At 52.6% G+C, this 16,354-nt stretch overlaps 1 protein-coding gene across 8 annotated transcripts in view; it reads right to left on the bottom strand.

Moving 5' to 3' along the window:
- LOC144938564 (uncharacterized) overlaps window positions 1-16,354 on the bottom strand; it is a 73,060-nt gene that overhangs the window by 9,288 nt on the left and 47,418 nt on the right. For 6 of the 8 annotated variants that reach the window (XM_078866503.1, XM_078866504.1, XM_078866506.1 and 3 more), the window contains 7 exons: window positions 16,087-16,134; window positions 14,601-14,630; window positions 13,947-13,970; window positions 13,775-13,816; window positions 13,400-13,447; window positions 12,750-12,782; window positions 1,413-1,501 (listed from right to left, as the gene is read on the bottom strand). In XM_078866503.1, the coding sequence (XP_078722629.1) occupies window positions 1,413-1,501; window positions 12,750-12,782; window positions 13,400-13,447; window positions 13,775-13,816; window positions 13,947-13,970; window positions 14,601-14,630; window positions 16,087-16,134 (314 nt within the window). Of the gene's footprint in view, window positions 1-195; window positions 638-1,412; window positions 1,502-5,215; window positions 12,117-12,749; window positions 12,783-13,399; window positions 13,448-13,774; window positions 13,817-13,946; window positions 13,971-14,600; window positions 14,631-16,086; window positions 16,135-16,354 lie in introns of those variants that run through there. The other 2 variants (XM_078866510.1, XM_078866509.1) reach the window with 2 other exon arrangements.

Raw genomic sequence — 16,354 nt, 5'->3', positions numbered from 1 at the left:
CGTAGCGCCGCCATCGCGCGCCGGGAAGCGTGACCGCCCTGCAGGTAAAGTCTAAATAAAGGGGCAGAGGGCAGCAGCCGTGGGCAGCCGAAGCCGCTGTGGCGGGGGGCCCAGGGGGGGAAGCCCGTGAATAAGAATGAGCGTGGCTCCCCGACGCGTTGTCCAGTTTGTCGTTCGGCATGTCCGACAACCTGAGCCGCGGCACGCGGAGCGAAACGTCGGACGACAAGCCGGCTCCTCTTTCACGGTGAGAATGGTGGAGCTGCACGGTACAGTACAACGGTGGAGTCCTACGCAGACACGAGACATGCCTGTAAAATGGCACTTGCCACCAGGGCTCACTTCTGACTGAATATATTACAGGAACGCTGGTGGACTGGAGATGGTGGTACGTTACTCGCAGCCGCAGACACAATGAGAGGTATACTGGATGTGGTGTGACGGGCACGGCCATTCCTTTTGGATCACGGACCTGTACACATCGGGCTGGAAGCCCCTCTTCCCCTTGGCCCTCGTCCACGCCTCTGACGAACACGGCCTCTGACTCGCAAACCTGACATCACCTCCTCCCGCGTTATCCTCCTCCACCCCCGCCTCTTCCGTGACCCTCGTGGCGGCAACGTCACCGTGTGGCTGACTGTCATTGGCATGGCAACGAATGAGAATGTGGCGAAGAATAATGTTTAATTACAGAGGAATTGCCTTGGGCTGTCAGGATAATCAAACTAGAGGCCGCTCTCGCTCACACGTGAGCACGTACCCCGATAATAACAATTTGGTTATCTTTTGATTTAAAGCTTTCGTGACTGCAGGGATTCATATTCTTGGTTCTTTCGGTAAAGTCACGTAGAAGGGAAACAATAAAATCATAAAAGATATAAAACAATACAGCAATAATTTTTTCTTGCCGTGTTTTTCACACCTCATGATGATTGCTTGTGTTGCAGTCGAAACGTCGTGAGAATTTTATTTTTTATATTTTTATTATTTTATTGTTTCCCTTCTATGCGACTTTACCGAAAGAACCAAGAATATACATTTGGTTATCGTTTTGTATTTGTGCCATTATAGCACGAGGCCACCACGAAGGAACTGTGTTTGACAGATGGGTATAGTCTGCGAGGAGGGTGCGATGCTACTAATTGACTTTACCCAATGAAGTAATTTGCAATTTTTCAAAGTTGGAAAATATGGACCGTGGCAGCGGCACACAAAGCCTACCCCGTTTTCGGATAACGTCACAAAATCTTTAACGTTCATCGTGAAGCAGAAGGTGCGTGGCATTTAAGGTATTAACCAGGGTGGCCACTGGGCTCGAACCCGATAAAGATGCCTACATCAGGCCGTGATTACGAGCCAGATGACCGGTGTCCCCAGGTCCCCTGTAGGAGAACAGGAGGTGGTGCCCTCACCTTCAAGTAGAATTTCTCGGCCCATTCCAGCTCCTCCAGCACGTCCCTGTCAAATCTGTTGAGAAGCTTCTGATGCAGCTGAGGAAAGCCTGGGGGAGATAATGGCTCAGGGCTTTACGGATCGTTCAACATTTTAACTAAAATCTTTCTCCCCAAAATTTCAACCCTGATCGTGTCGCGCCACGGGGTTGAAGAATCAACTCGAATCTCTCGTGGACCAGCGGCGGCCCTTCGTGCGAGACAAGAGTTGCCTTCACGTGACATCTGTGCCACGCTGCAGAGGGCAGCACTTTCCCACTCGCTTTACCACCGACAGAAATGTTTGTCACTCGACGGCCAAACTCTTGGAGCTTAAATGTAGCTAAATTAAGCACAGACCCATATTTAACATTGTTGGGGGTTTTCCTGTGTGTGCAGTCATTGGTAACCAGGCTGATAACATCGACTCGTTACACTTGAGAACCTGGTTTAATCACTGGCTACTGCCTGGATTCGAACCCAGGTGCTTGACAGTGCTAACTGAGCGCTCTGATCCCAGGCCACCCGGCCACCTCTAGTGGTACCTAATTTATCAACATGGGAGGAACCATGGTCCCCAAGTTGACCCATGAACAGCACTTGCACCCGCAAGATTCCCGTCATTGCGATTCGAGCCGTCTCTTCACGAACGCCACGCGGCCGGATTTCACGCGACGTCCGCACGGACTTCAGGACAGTCCTTCATGAGAAAATCGCACGGGAAAGCAACGTGGAAATATGACCTTTGCAGCTGCAAGAGCGAGTGCTGTCTGGCAGTAAGGTGATGAATCTACCCAGAGACACGGGGAGAACTGGAGGCGCAAAGCTCGCCATCGTGCAGCAGCCCTTGCCAGCGGGAACCCACGGCACCATTAACGGAATTTAAAAATGAGGCTCAAGAACAAAAAAAGTAATAAAAAAATCGAATCACATCAGGGGTCAGCAGCGTGGGTCAGAGGCAGAGGCCGTCCTGACACTACTGATTTTGAGACGGGGTGTTCTGTGTCACTTTTAAAATGACCTTTTGGGTTTTTTCAGCTTCAGAGACGTCACCAGCGATAGGAGACCACAAATCATGCGACGAGTTAAAAGAGCAACAACTCCCTCGCACTGACTCGCATACGTACCGATACATACATGTAAAGCGGCGCACCAATGTTTAAAGGTGAATGATTTTAATCGTCGCGTATCACCTGCTGTGACACGGACACCGAAGGAGACCATGGAACAAAAGATGACAAGTGCGCCAAGAAGCATGGACAGGAAGGTGATTGGGTTTACACCGAAACAGAAAGATGAAGGCATGGATAAGAGACCACATGCGGGTTAAAGGTCATCATTGAGACTCTTGGTAAGGGTTAAGTGGGCCCGGGAAGGGCGCGTCGCCAGTAGGGATGATGACCGATAGGCGAGATAACAAACGAGCAGCAGTCAAGGGAGGGAACACGCGAGAGGGGGTTACGCGCTCATGGAGATGGAGCGATGGGATCGGGATTGTCACATCGCGGGATCGTGAAAGATGACGGTGGCTTGGGGAGGCATTTGGCAGTGGAAATATAACGGCTGATGATGACCATTTTAGCATGAGCTAATTTACCCAAGAGAGCCACCTTAGACTATTTTTCATTATTTGTGCTGATGGGAGAAAACAAGCCGGAGACAAACCACGCTCCATGCTGATGGGAGAAAACAAGCCGGAGACAACCCATGCTCCGTGCTGATGGGAGAAAACAAGCCGGAGACAAACCACGCTCCATGCTGATGGGAGAAAACAAGCCGGAGACAACCCATGCTCCGTGCTGATGGGAGAAAACAAGCCGGAGACAAACCACGCTCCGTGCTGATGGGAGAAAACAAGCCGGAGACAACCCATGCTCCGTGCTGATGGGAGAAAACAAGCCGGAGACAAACCACACTCCATGCTGATGGGAGAAAACAAGCCGGAGACAAACCACGCTCCGTGCTGATGGGAGAAAACAAGCCGGAGACAAACCACGCTCCGTGCTGATGGGAGAAAACAAGCCGGAGACGACCCACGCTCCGTGCTGATGGGAGAAAACAAGCCGGAGACGACCCACGCTCCGTGCTGATGGGAGAAAACAAGCCGGAGACGACCCACGCTCCGTGCTGATGGGAGAAAACAAGCCGGAGACAACCCACGCTCCGTGCTGATGGGAGAAAACAAGCCGGAGACAACCCACGCTCCGTGCTGATGGGAGAAAACAAGCCGGAGACGACCCACGCTCCGTGCTGATGGGAGAAAACAAGCCGGAGACGACCCACGCTCCGTGCTGATGGGAGAAAACAAGCCGGAGACGACCCACGCTCCGTGCTGATGGTAGAAAACAAGCCGGAGACAACCCACGCTCCGTGCTGATGGGAGAAAACAAGCCGGAGACAACCCACGCTCCGTGCTGATGGGAGAAAACAAGCCGGAGACGACCCACGCTCCGTGCTGATGGGAGAAAACAAGCCGGAGACGACCCATGCTCCATGCCGAACGGGGGGGACACACATACATACAAACTCCACGCAGAAAAAGGCACCCGAGTCAGGAACCGACGCAAGTGCTACGATACTGAGCTCGTGAACACAATGCCGGAAACGCACCAACGCATGGACATCGGGCTGTTCTTATTCTAACGCGGACAGACTGGTGCGCGTTTCCACGTCGTGACCAGCCAGACGATGAAACATTTCCGCGAAGAGACCGCTCCGCAAAGAGCAACGCACTCGTGCAGGCGCGGGGCGGTGGGGTATTTTTGAGCCCTCGTTCTTCCCGCGGGGGACTTTGCAGGAAGCGCAGAAACAAATCTCACCGAGGGCCGCAGCAGGCGCAGCAAGAGGCAGATGTTTTTGGAAACGATCGGCAACGCGCATACGGCGCACATCATCGTCGGCGGGACAGCCGCCCCGGGGAAGGCTGCCATTCACACAACGCAGCGGCCTTGTACACTACGCCACGTGTACTCAAGGCCCTGTACACCACGTGTACTCCAAGCCCTGTACACTACACCACGTGTACTCTATGCCCTGTACACTACGCCACGTGTACTCTAGGCCCTGTACTGTACACTACACGTGTACTCTAGGCCCTGTACACTACGCCACGTGTACTCTAGGCCCTGTACACCACGTGTACTCCAAGCCCTGTACACTACGCCACGTGTACTCCAGGCCCTGTACTGTACACTACTCCACGTGTACTCTAGGCCCTGTACACTACGCCACGTGTACTCTAGACCCTGTACACTACGCCACGTGTACTCTAGGCCCTGTACACTACGCCACGTGTACTCTAGACCCTGTACACTACGCCACGTGTACTCTAGACCCTGTACACTACGCCACGTGTACTCCAGGCCCTGTACACTACGCCACGTGTACTCTAGGCCCTGTACACTACGCCACGTGTACTCTAGGCCCTGTACACTACGCCACGTGTACTCTAGACCCTGTACACTACGCCACGTGTACTCCAGGCCCTGTACACTACGCCACGTGTACTCTAGGCCCTGTACACTACGCCACGTGTACTCTAGACCCTGTACACTACGCCACGTGTACTCCAGGCCCTGTACACTACGCCACGTGTACTCTAGGCCCCTGCACACGCAAGGAGAGTGTCCTTTGAATGTTTTCATTCGCTTGCAGTTGACACCTTACAAAATGGACAATTGTTAAAATACTGATGTTCATTATTCATACATTTATTTCTGAGAACCATGTTGGGTCAGGCAAGGGGGGGTACCTCGGTTGAAACTAAATTCAACAAGGGGGGGCAGAGTATCCAAAGAAGGTCGAGGACCACTGATCTTGATCCCCATTTTTTGAGTTCCTCTGAATTGCAAGTTCCAGAAGTGGTGCTGACCATCGACACTACGGTAGCAATCTCTTGTAGTGACAACGCTGTGCCGTATCGTTACACTGAACACTCCGATTCGCTCCCAAATCACCCGCAGAGCACAGAGTTCAGCTTGGCGACCACTGAGGACGAGAATTATAACAAGCACTGAAGAGGGAACGGGTGAAGGAAAAAAACAACAAAGGAGTCAGGAAGAGAGCGTGAACGAAGAACAGAAAGGAAGCAAGCGGTGATAAACTGTGAACTTTTTTTATTGCACTGGCAACGTGACCGCCGCCACCTCTGTCCCCGCCGCACATCCAAGACGTGCACTTGCAACGTTTCGCAGCACGGAGCCAGTCACGGGGCCAGTCGTCCGCGAAGGCAACTCTCCAACATCGAAGCCCACGACGCCAAATCTCCGGCTCGCTCTCGCCCACGTGACGAGTCGTCGGCCACGTGGCGAGTCCCACGGCCAAGGCGGAAAGAAAACAACGGGGAACGCACGGTGGTTAACACGTTACTGGGGTAGCGGCGTGGGCACAGGAAGCCAGTGTCTTGTTCACCGATGCGTAAATAGCAATAGCCCTACTCTTAGGTTTTTTTAGGTAAAGTCACGTAAAAAAAAGAAAAATCACGAGATTTATTATTTTATTTCTATTATTATTTCTATTATTTATTATTTCTATTATCTATTATTTTTATTATTCTTTTTAAAGTCACGTAGGTAAAAAATAAAAAAATAGAAACAAATCTCGTGATTTATTATTATTTATTGTAATGTTTTACCTACGTGACTTTACCGAAAAAAACATAAGAGTATGAATCCTTGCAGTCACGAAAGCTTCAAATCTAGAAGCAATAGCCCTCCCGGATAATAATACAAGTCAAACGGATTTCACGAGAGCTGAATAGAGGTCTGCTGGTTTGGGACACCGGACGATAACAAAAAATGCTTCCGTGAAGTCCGATAAGGGCTGGGTGAATGCTCAAAGCCTTTTGTTTCCGCGAATGGATTTAATTTAGAATCGCCACGTTTTTGCTCCATTCGATAAACAATGAGCGAGCAGCACAAAAGGTCAGCTACTTCAGCCGTCCACGGTACACACGCATGGCTAGAGAAATGCTCCACCGGTGGCTGAAAATGCCAACGCCGCACGGAGCACACAAATTGCCGAAATCCGACGCTGGTAACCGCCTCGCACGAGGTGAACATCGTGCAGCAGCAGCAGCCACCCATGTTCAGTCCACTGCTGGATGAGGGCCTCCCCACGCCGTGCGGCTTGTGGGGGTTACTCGACCATACTTCACCGCGTAGGGTCAGTGCGGGTTGATAGAATACGGGGGAAGCTTACACGTGGGAATACAGTATTGTACAGATGTCTTGTGACCCCCTCTAAATTAATTGACCCCTAACAATTTTTTACCCTTTTCAAATTAATTTCTGTTTTAAAGAAACCTTACTTTACAAAAAAAATATTAAAGAATGAAATGAAGGTCACGAGACATCTGGACCGCCCTGTACAGCACAACGACTTTTGCCGCATTTGCCCCCTGCCGATCGGCAAGCAGCAGAAGCGTTGCAGCCGCCTACGGCAGCCTGGCATGCACCGGTGGCCACCGCGTCTCAAGCGCTGTCCAGGCTCAAGGCCTGCTTAGCCTCCGAGATATGGGGCACATTACGGGCTGACTGGCCATCATAGGGCCTCGCTCCTGTAACGTTCCAAAACGCGTCCACGTCCGGTGCGAAGGGCGCGCCAAATTGGGAACGTGGCCCACGTTGGGACCTTTGCGATGCCTCTGCCCGTGTGTTTAACGCTGCGGACATGCACGGCGGCTCGCCTCGAAGAGGCTTCAACAACAAAACAAACAGTAACAGCCTCGTACATTTTAAATTTCCTAAAAGCCAAGCTTAATAATGGCTTGGCACTTTTCGTAAAACCGGACGTCACGGTATTTACAAATGGGGAAAGGCACCGACAGCCGCACACAGCCACGGCACCCTCGCTCACACGCCGTCGCGAGTAGCCGAGCATGCCTGCCACCAAGCTTAAGCGTTGTTTCTGAAACTTTACAGAAAAGAAATGTACACGGATACCTCTCTATACACGGCAAGAAAAACCCACAAAAACTACACGCAGTTACAGTGTCAGTGGCGGGCAAGCGTGGTGGGCGCAGGATTAATATCAAACGTGGAGGCACGGGGTGGAACGGCGATGGATTATAGCGGTTTCATGAGCCATCGTTGCAAGCCAATGACCGATTACTTTTTGCTCGGGGCGCACGCAAGTGGCGCGGCTCGTCGAGTGTGCAGGCGGTGCAACTGCACTGGGGCCCACGGGCTGCAGGAAGTCCAGACGCTGGGGTACAAAAAAAACGGGGGATGGGGGGGCATATCAGGGCCCACGCCAACCAAGCTACTGCGCCACTGGTGTACACCCCAAGGCTGTAGGGTAAAACAGGACTGGGTACCGGCGGATCAGTCAATCCCGTCCTGGTTTTGCAAATTTGCAGGAGCTGTGTGGCTTGTACAGGTGACTTGCTGTCGTGGTGTTACATCAGCACCTGCGGAGATTCTACCGCTCAGGATGGAATCAGCACTGCCTGGCGCAGTGCCAATGTCACGCACTGATCATCGTCAGGAATAATCAAGCCACTGCTGGATGAAGGCCCGCCCAAGACGCAGCCATGTCTCGTGATCCTGCGATTCAACAATCCACCCGGCAGCTTGCACATGAGCTCATCTCATCGCTCCATCTCCTCGGTTGGATGTCGCTGCTTACTGACTGGCACCGCTAAACGAATTGAGTTTTCTTTATCGGTCAACTCTCGATTGTCGGACGCAATTGAAATGAGGAGTGGCCCGGATAAAACAAAACCACGGATAATGCAATTCACACCTCAGTGAGGCTATAGAAATGTATTTATTGTTTACTGACATACAGCGGGGGAATGAAAGCATAGAAAGCGTCATCTATTTTACTGCTGCATAAATGAATAGATTTATAGATGTAATTGCCGTCACGTGAGTCCATGACCCTTGACGAGTGAGTAAATATATATTTCGCAGAGCACGATTAATCCGCAGCCCAGATAGTCCACCGACAGACAAACGGGAGCTAACTTTATTCGCGTTACGTGCTTGCGCAGCAAAGGTTGTAAAATTGTGCCACACTTGGATATTGTAAATATTACCAGGTTCGCGCCATTGGTGCGTACGTGCGCACGCCCACGCGAGCGAAGCTGCTGATGCGTGAAAGCACTCTAACGTAAACTATCGCCGCGCTAATAAAGCACACTGCTTCACCATCAGATTCCCCAACTGATGTGGACGTTCAAAAACAGGGTTCTCAAGAACAGGACAGTCGCTCATTCGGCAGGAACCTAATTTTGAAACGGCCAGAACGCGCCCTCGTGGGCCGTGTGCTCGACGCTCAGTGGAGCTTGCACGAAGCGCGTGCAGAGAGTCGGAGGCGCCGAATTACCCACAGCGGTGACCTCAACGTGACCCAGCCAGCAAGCAATTCGGCGTGTCCTCGAAATACCGGGATCCTTCACGGCTGGGGCATCCCGATGTGTCGATTTTCTGAATGAAACCCTCCGATGTATCCCATGTTCAGCTTGCAATGTTGTTTATATTGCTTTTTTAAATTATAAATAGATAAAAACAATATAAAAGAGAGATTAAAGCACACAAAAACCACTGAAACCACTGAAAATCACAAGCCAATTCTGGAATTCGCCATCCAACGCGACAGCGGTTACTTTACCAAACTAAACTGGGCTGCCCCGGTACGTGCGCAGCGTGGAGAGGCATCTGACAATGAGTCGCCGTCGCTTTGCATGCCGTTCCATTGGTTTTTTGCGCTTCGGGAGTTGCGATTTTTCCACCCGTTGAGTGTTCGCGGGCCCGGCCCGACACACCCCGTCACACCACAGGCCACGGTTTTATCGACGCGCGTTATTCCGCGGACAAGCTGCACCCGCCCCCGTATGCCGAGCTGCCCCGCGTGTTGCCGAGGTTGCGTGCCGCGTGCCATCCGGCAGCGTGATGTCCGACGTTTCGCACAACGCGCATTGGAGGAACGGTTCCCAAAGAGGCTTCTTGAGCTCCCGGCACGCGGAGCGAAACACTGGGAGACCACGCTGGCGGACAGCACGTAGCGGAACCACCCAGAAAAAACACCACTGAGAGCTGGGCAGCACGACCATGACCACCGATGCGGTTGTACAACACTCGACCGCTGCACCAATCTCCCTGGCAACTGGCCCAGCTCCAGCGCCTCTCAGAAGTGGATGGGGGGTGCGGCGGGGGGGCAAGTAGGGCCGTTGTGTGTGTGGGGGGGGGGCACCGTGACAGTGATTCACCGCTCAGTGAACTTGGGTGGGCGAAAGCGGACATTTTGATGGTGCAAGGCCCACCCATGCACCTCCCCCTAGCACCGGCCCTGTCTGGCTCAAGCAGGGCGCTCGATGCTATTCAATCGCGTCGCACACGCCGTTAAACAATTGACCGTCGCCTCGGGGGCCTAATTTTGTCCTCCGTGGTTTGATGGATGCAGAAGTCCACCGATGACCTTAACAAACGATGGTGGCACGCACTCACAATTCGGCCGTCCCACATTTCAGCGTCGCCCCTTTGGGATGCAGCTGCTGCTGTACAGTGGCTAATGACTCGTGGGGGGTGGTTAGGGGATTGGGTAGTGGAGGGGGAGTAGAGCCCCCCTCCCCGTTCCCCGTGAGAGAAGGAGGTCAATCATGGGTCAAGCAAGCGGGAGGCGGAGGGAATGGAACGGGAGATAGTATATCGACGACCTCATGCACGGTCAATGGAAGCTCGCCGCTCGCGAAGTTGCGACCGTGTGATTTGCATCGCAGGCTGTGCCAACCGGCCTGCGTCCAGCGTGGGTCCATGTAAGGGCCCTGCAGGTGAACAGAGTGGGGGGGGGGGGGGGGCACTCTTGATCGTTGGTGGGTTTATAGGTGGCCGGATCCATCGAACAATTACCCTCAGTGGCGGAGCCAGATGGAAAGTGCTGCCCCCTTGTTGCGTAGGGATCTCGGGGGGAAGCTCTGTGATATCCGCTTCTGTGGGCCGTTGGCTAACACCAAGTGCTGCACCGCTCTGCGAGGGATCCCACTGTTATCTCGGCCTCGTGGCAACGCATCGCGCTCAACCCTTACGACCCATGGCACGTGATCGATCGTCCACGACCCTGCGGGCACACCGGTTTTCTCTTGGAGCACAACCCTGCAAATCAACACGCCGACGCTTTGATTTTACAGTGCACGTAACCCCGCGCTATCGGAAATCATACATCACACGTGCAGTCACTCTGGTGCGAGCAGGAGGCTGAGACCGCTCAGGTTCACTGCTTTTGTACAAAAGTTTGGAGCGACTCGACGAAACCGGCTTCAAAAACCGCAGCTGTACACTCTCGATGGAGGAATATTTTGACGAGAAAATAAAACAAAAAGCATAACTCTGTAAATGTCCCACTTCATAAGTTAAGCATGCCTACACCTACACATTCTAAATCGGGTTATACATTCGACAGATCATGTCACCCCTCTTCAATCGGCGCGCCTTTTTAAATCCGACACGCGGTATGCCATCAGATGTGCAAGTAAGGCGCATCACAAGCCACGTGTGTCGGTCAACAATTGCGCACACAAAGCGGATCGACAATTAAAGGCGCTGGCTCAAAAAATACCTCCCTGACAGCCAAAGTCAGCCTGGCAGCTTCTCGTCTCACCCTGCACGAGCCGCCTCTTCTCCTGTGACAATCCTCACGGGAGCTAAAGGAACACAGACTCCTTCCGCGTGATGTAACGGGGCTCAAACTGACTATTCCCACGGCAGCGTTTGGTTTATGCTCCTGGCCGACACATCCCATCTCACCCTGCACTGCCTGGCTCCTGAAAGTGCCTGTCCCAGAAGTCAATCTGACGATTTGGGGCGGCCCCATCGGTTCCTGGAGTGGGCTGACACACCGGAGTGGGTGACACACCGACTCGCAAAATTCTGACTACACGAGGATGACTCGATTGAAAGCCCTCTAAGCTCCTGCACAACCACGTGATTTTATTATGATTTTTGATTACTTATCACTGTTGCTGGATAAGGTTGAAAACAATCATCTCTGTCTATAATGCCGGGGAGGGATTGACGGAGGGGGGGGGGGAGACAATAACTCTCATCAAGACGACCCAAGACGAATTGAACTTCCGATGGACGTTGTTCTGCTGTGAGGGAGTCTGATCCTAGAGAGCCACACTGGCGACAGCGTTGCCCGTGCCCTCCCCGGCAAAGCCGCTAGCCGAGCTCCGTCGTCTCACCGCGGCCTAGGGACGCGCCGCTCCATTGCTATGGCAGATTACACACTGCCGAGGACAAAGGCACGTCGGTGGAAAGCATTCCAGCATCCATGCATATGCATGATTCGTCTTCCTCGTGGAAAGTTGGCGCGGTGCATCCAGCGGTCACGCGAAACCCATTCCGTACGAGATGCGCCAATCGGAACGCGTCACTCCCGACGCGCCCCTCGACACGTGCGCCCAATTTTTATTCCTCCGTTTGTTTCTCTCTCTCCATGAATTAACTTTGCATATTTTTTTCAACTCCCCCCTCCCCCCCCTACGTTCGTATGGTCGTGACAATTAAAAAAAAAACATTCGACCCGAGGCACAAGCTCAAATGGTGTGAGTCTTTTTCCTCCTCTCCGAGGACTCTTTGTGGGGCGCGGGGGCGCCGGGGGGCGCCTTAAGCGGGGAGTCGTACACCACCGGCCCGTAGCCGTTGCCCGACTCCACCAACACGCACTGGAAGTAGCGCACGGGAGCTGGCGGCGGTGGCGGTAGTGGTGGTGGCGGTGGTGGCGGTGGTGGCGGTGGCAGCGACGTCGGAAACGAGATGGAGAGAAGGGCAAGGCAGGAGCAGCGGCGACGGGGGTTGAAGAGACAGAGCAGACGAAGGAGGAGGGTAACAAGGCGGGGAGGGGACAGGCAGAAGAAGCGACATAAAGAGGAAAATCAGGTCGTGAGTTCGTATTGACGTTGCGGCGGGAGGGAGGGCGGGAGGGCTCAGTTGGAGGGGGTCGACCCAATCATCCCCCTTCAGGGGTCAACAGGATGAACACCGCTATCGATAACAGCGCACCACGTACAGCCGCTTGCCAAACCACTGCTGGAAGAGGGCCTCCGCATATCATGGTGGGTGATGTTAACCACACTTCAACACGCTGCTTCGGCAGTGTCGGTTGAGGCGGGCGGTGTAGAAGTACGGTCTAATGGCAGTGGATGCACTCCCCCCTCCACTGCCCGCACTGTGACGCCTTGTTTGCGCTCACCCGTTCGAGCACTATCGATGCTCGACCCCGTTTAGCTTCTGAAATCTTACACGACACAAGTGATTTTGAGTCATAGGCAAAGTAAGACGGCATCGCCGTAAATAAATCATGGTGAAGCATGATTACCTTTGCCTTTCGTGCTTGTCTTCGGCACGCCACCTGCAACAACCGCACGACACAACTCAATTCTCCACGCGGAAGCGGCGACCGTGCAGGAAGGACGCCTGCTCACGCGGCGGCGCAGGATTATTACCGCGATGCGCACGTGGACGGAAGCTCTCCCGTGTTGGGTGGCTCGGAGGTCCGACTGCTGAGATGGCACCACTGGAAACCTGGGTTTGAATCCAGGTTTCAGCTGCCTGCGGCTTAACCGGATTCTCAAGCGTAAAGAACCGATTGGGTGTCAGCCCGGTCAACAGTGACAGCACAAAAAAAAAACAACCGTCACGTTAAATTTGATTCTGAACCCAATTTGGCAAAATGTTATCTCGAAAAAAAGAAACGTGTTGTGGTCATGCAACGAAGAATACTGTCTGGAGCAGGGAGGATGGGAAAGTTCCGCCCCCTAATGCGTGAACCAGAGGTCACTTGAAGGGATGTCAGAGGTAGCTCTTTGATATCCGCTTTCATGGGCCAGTCTCTAACACGAACCGTATTCTTCCTCCTATGAGAGGACGCCCTTTCGCTGAAGTGAGATATGAAAACATTGAAAAGGGAAAAGAAGCAAAAACATTCTTTGCAAACAAAATAAAAAGTGTGATCATGTGACACCTTACCTCCGAGTTGAGAGAGGGGAATGTCCTTCTCAAGTCCGGCCACCAGAGCTGAAACGAGCGATACAAATCAACGACAAGCGTCATCAGCACTGCCGTCAGCCGCACAGGAACACCGCGAGGAGGCCTGGCGGAAACAGGGCCCGGACGTGTCGCGTTCGCCACTCGTCACGGAGCTTCACCGATCGAATCCAGCAGTCCACCCCGGTTATTACTGCGGGTATATTGACCGCACAAATACGTGCCGTCTGCCGGACGGCGGAAGTTGAAGATCGCATGATGCAATCCGCAAAAAAGTAGGGCGTTGTGTGCGGGCGTCGTGGTCGTGGAAATTAGTTTCAGAGTGTGGTCAGACATATGAGGCTGCGGGGGACTCACTCTCATTCAGTTCTGTCTTTTTCACCTTCCTCTTCACCGAACCTTTGAAGTGAAGAGAGCGGGCAAATTATTATCGAGTACACTCTAATAAAAAAATCAATGCAACCAGATGTACTGCGGTGAAAGGGGGCACAGCAGCGCCACCTCAATTAACAGACACAAAGAGGCTCACCTGAATCATCCTCTTCGACGGCAGCTGCCGAACGAACACAGAAACACCCAGAGATGAGATGTCAGAATTTAAGTATTTGCAATCACAGGGCGCCTAAGTGACAAAGCAGCTCAAGGCACCTTGCAGAAGAACAATAATCACAAAATGCGCAATTTTCACTGGGGATTGTGTTTTTATAATACCCATGCAAACGTACAGAATGTTTAACACGTAGGCTTTCGCGACCAATATCATCCGTAATAGAGGGTTTTTTTTGGGTTAGATCGCGTATAAATATATACAAGTGTCGTTAAACCCACCACCACGGTATGAACGTACAGAATGCCCCCACGGTAGTGTCATGGTGAGCAGCGCACTGGACTTGACCTCCGGACGTCACTGGTTTGATCATCTGGCGTGGAAGTTTAAACGCTAAGTTTTCGTAAACACCCCCCCCCCCCCCGCTCTCTGTCCACCCAGTAACGTGAATGGCTCCAACACAGCCGAACGGCACGTCGTCACATCTGGTGGGGTAAAGTGTTGGTACTCCCACTGCTTCCAAGATGTCTGGCTAACGTGGAAGAGGAGGCCAGAAATACCCTCACTATGAGCCCTCCGCTCCAGAATTGACAAAGGGGTTGCGCTTGTAGAGCAATAATACACGCAGGTACGCACCTGGGATTAGCTTTGCTTTGGCCGTCTTGGCTGCAACGAATTAATGCAACAACAAAAGAAATGGTTATTGCACAACGATCCTCACCGAGGGCAAGAGTACGAGACGGCTCCAAGCACAGCCGCGAATAAACCCTCCGAGTTACAGCGCACGCAGACAACCCCGCACGGAGCGACGGGGAGCGGCGGGTGGAGCGGCGCCTAATGAGCTGGAAGACCTTACCAGAGATGCCTCTTCTGAAAAATTAAGTTAAGGCAACGGAGCGAGCAAGGGGCGTTAGTATCCAGGAATAGTGGTCGCGTCTTTAAATGGCTCGGAAGGGTTCATGAGTGTCTTGTTGCTGTTGTCATTGTTGTGTGCGTCGTTATGTTACGAAATTAACCGTTCTGAAAATGAGTCCATTTGGATGCAGTGAGCAAGGAATGAGGCCCGAGGCCGACGGAATAATCAGGCGTGAAAACTGGGCATCGGCCGATGCGCAGAGCCAAATCTTGGAAGAATGGAGACGTGAAAATCAAGAATTAAATAAACTGTCGCCAATCACGTGAATTCTAAGGCGGACGGAAAATTATAGCATTTTACGGTGAATTACACCGGGAGGAGCAGAAAAAACCGTACACGTGCAGGCGTGTCGTGAAATAAAGGCGATTACAAACGATTTTTGTTTAGATACAAATTAAATTTTCACAAATTTTCCTCGCAGCTTACGACAGCAGCATCGGCCAAATCTGACGCCCGGGGGGGGGGGGGGGGGTGCAGCATCTCGAACAACGTGCGGAGCGTTGTCTAGGGGATGCACAGCGTGCTCACACACGACTTGGCAGCGGCAACGTCAAGTTAGCGTGCAACGGTGGGCCGGCGTTGGTGCGACGTGGGCGCGTTGAGTGGGTGTGCGCGTGTAATCGTAGCGGCACGTACACAGCCCGTTGGCGAGCCGCTGCTGGATAAGGGCTTCCCTACGCCTGCGGGGACCATATTTCACCACCCTGGTCAGTTGGTAATGGGTAGAGGGCAGCTGTTGGAGCATGGTGCAGTCCAATAATCGATTTTGCTGCACTGCTCGATGCTGACCGCACTCTCCGCATCAGCCCTTGCCATTCAGTTTCGTGCTCGATGATGGTCGCCCATACGACCACTATCCAGGCTGTTTTCTGCTTAGCTTCCGCAAAGTGACGAGATCAGGCACATACAGATCACAGAAGCTAAGCGCGGTTTAGCCTGGATAGTGCTTTGTATGGGTCACAACCATGCATTAAACAGGCGTTATAGGCTGCTCCACGGGTTACGATGTAGGCAGCAGCGGGGGCAGTACAGCAAAATAAATTGTTATTATGTACTACGCTGTCATGTCTATGCTCCCCGGCTAAATCAAGTCACACTGAGCAGCAATATGGTCAAAGAGCTTCCACGGGTGGCACGGCGTGGGTAGGCCTTCATCCAGCAGCGGATTGCACGTGGACATCCCTTGAGGCAATGCCCAATCGTTACCTGACTGCACCACCTTCTCCTTATCCTTCGTCACGACAGGCTCCGTTTCTAGCAGAGCAAAGGTCACGAGCGAGGTCAACATCTTACTGTGCAGTCGCTCATCGCTCAGCGATAACAAACACATCAACAAGGGCAGCATCATAGGAAGGCAAATGCAAAAAAAGAAATGTCAGCTTGTAGATAGGCAAGATTCGAACACTTTAAATTGTCTTCCGCTGTCATGCCATTTTAAAAGTGATTTTTTAGAATCATGAGTTTTTTTTTTATT

This window comes from Lampetra fluviatilis, chromosome 22, assembly GCF_964198595.1.
Source record: "Lampetra fluviatilis chromosome 22, kcLamFluv1.1, whole genome shotgun sequence".
Classification (NCBI taxonomy): domain Eukaryota; kingdom Metazoa; phylum Chordata; class Hyperoartia; order Petromyzontiformes; family Petromyzontidae; genus Lampetra; species Lampetra fluviatilis.
The sequence above is the reverse complement of the archived record's forward strand: the minus strand, read 5'-3'. Positions and strand labels throughout refer to the sequence as shown.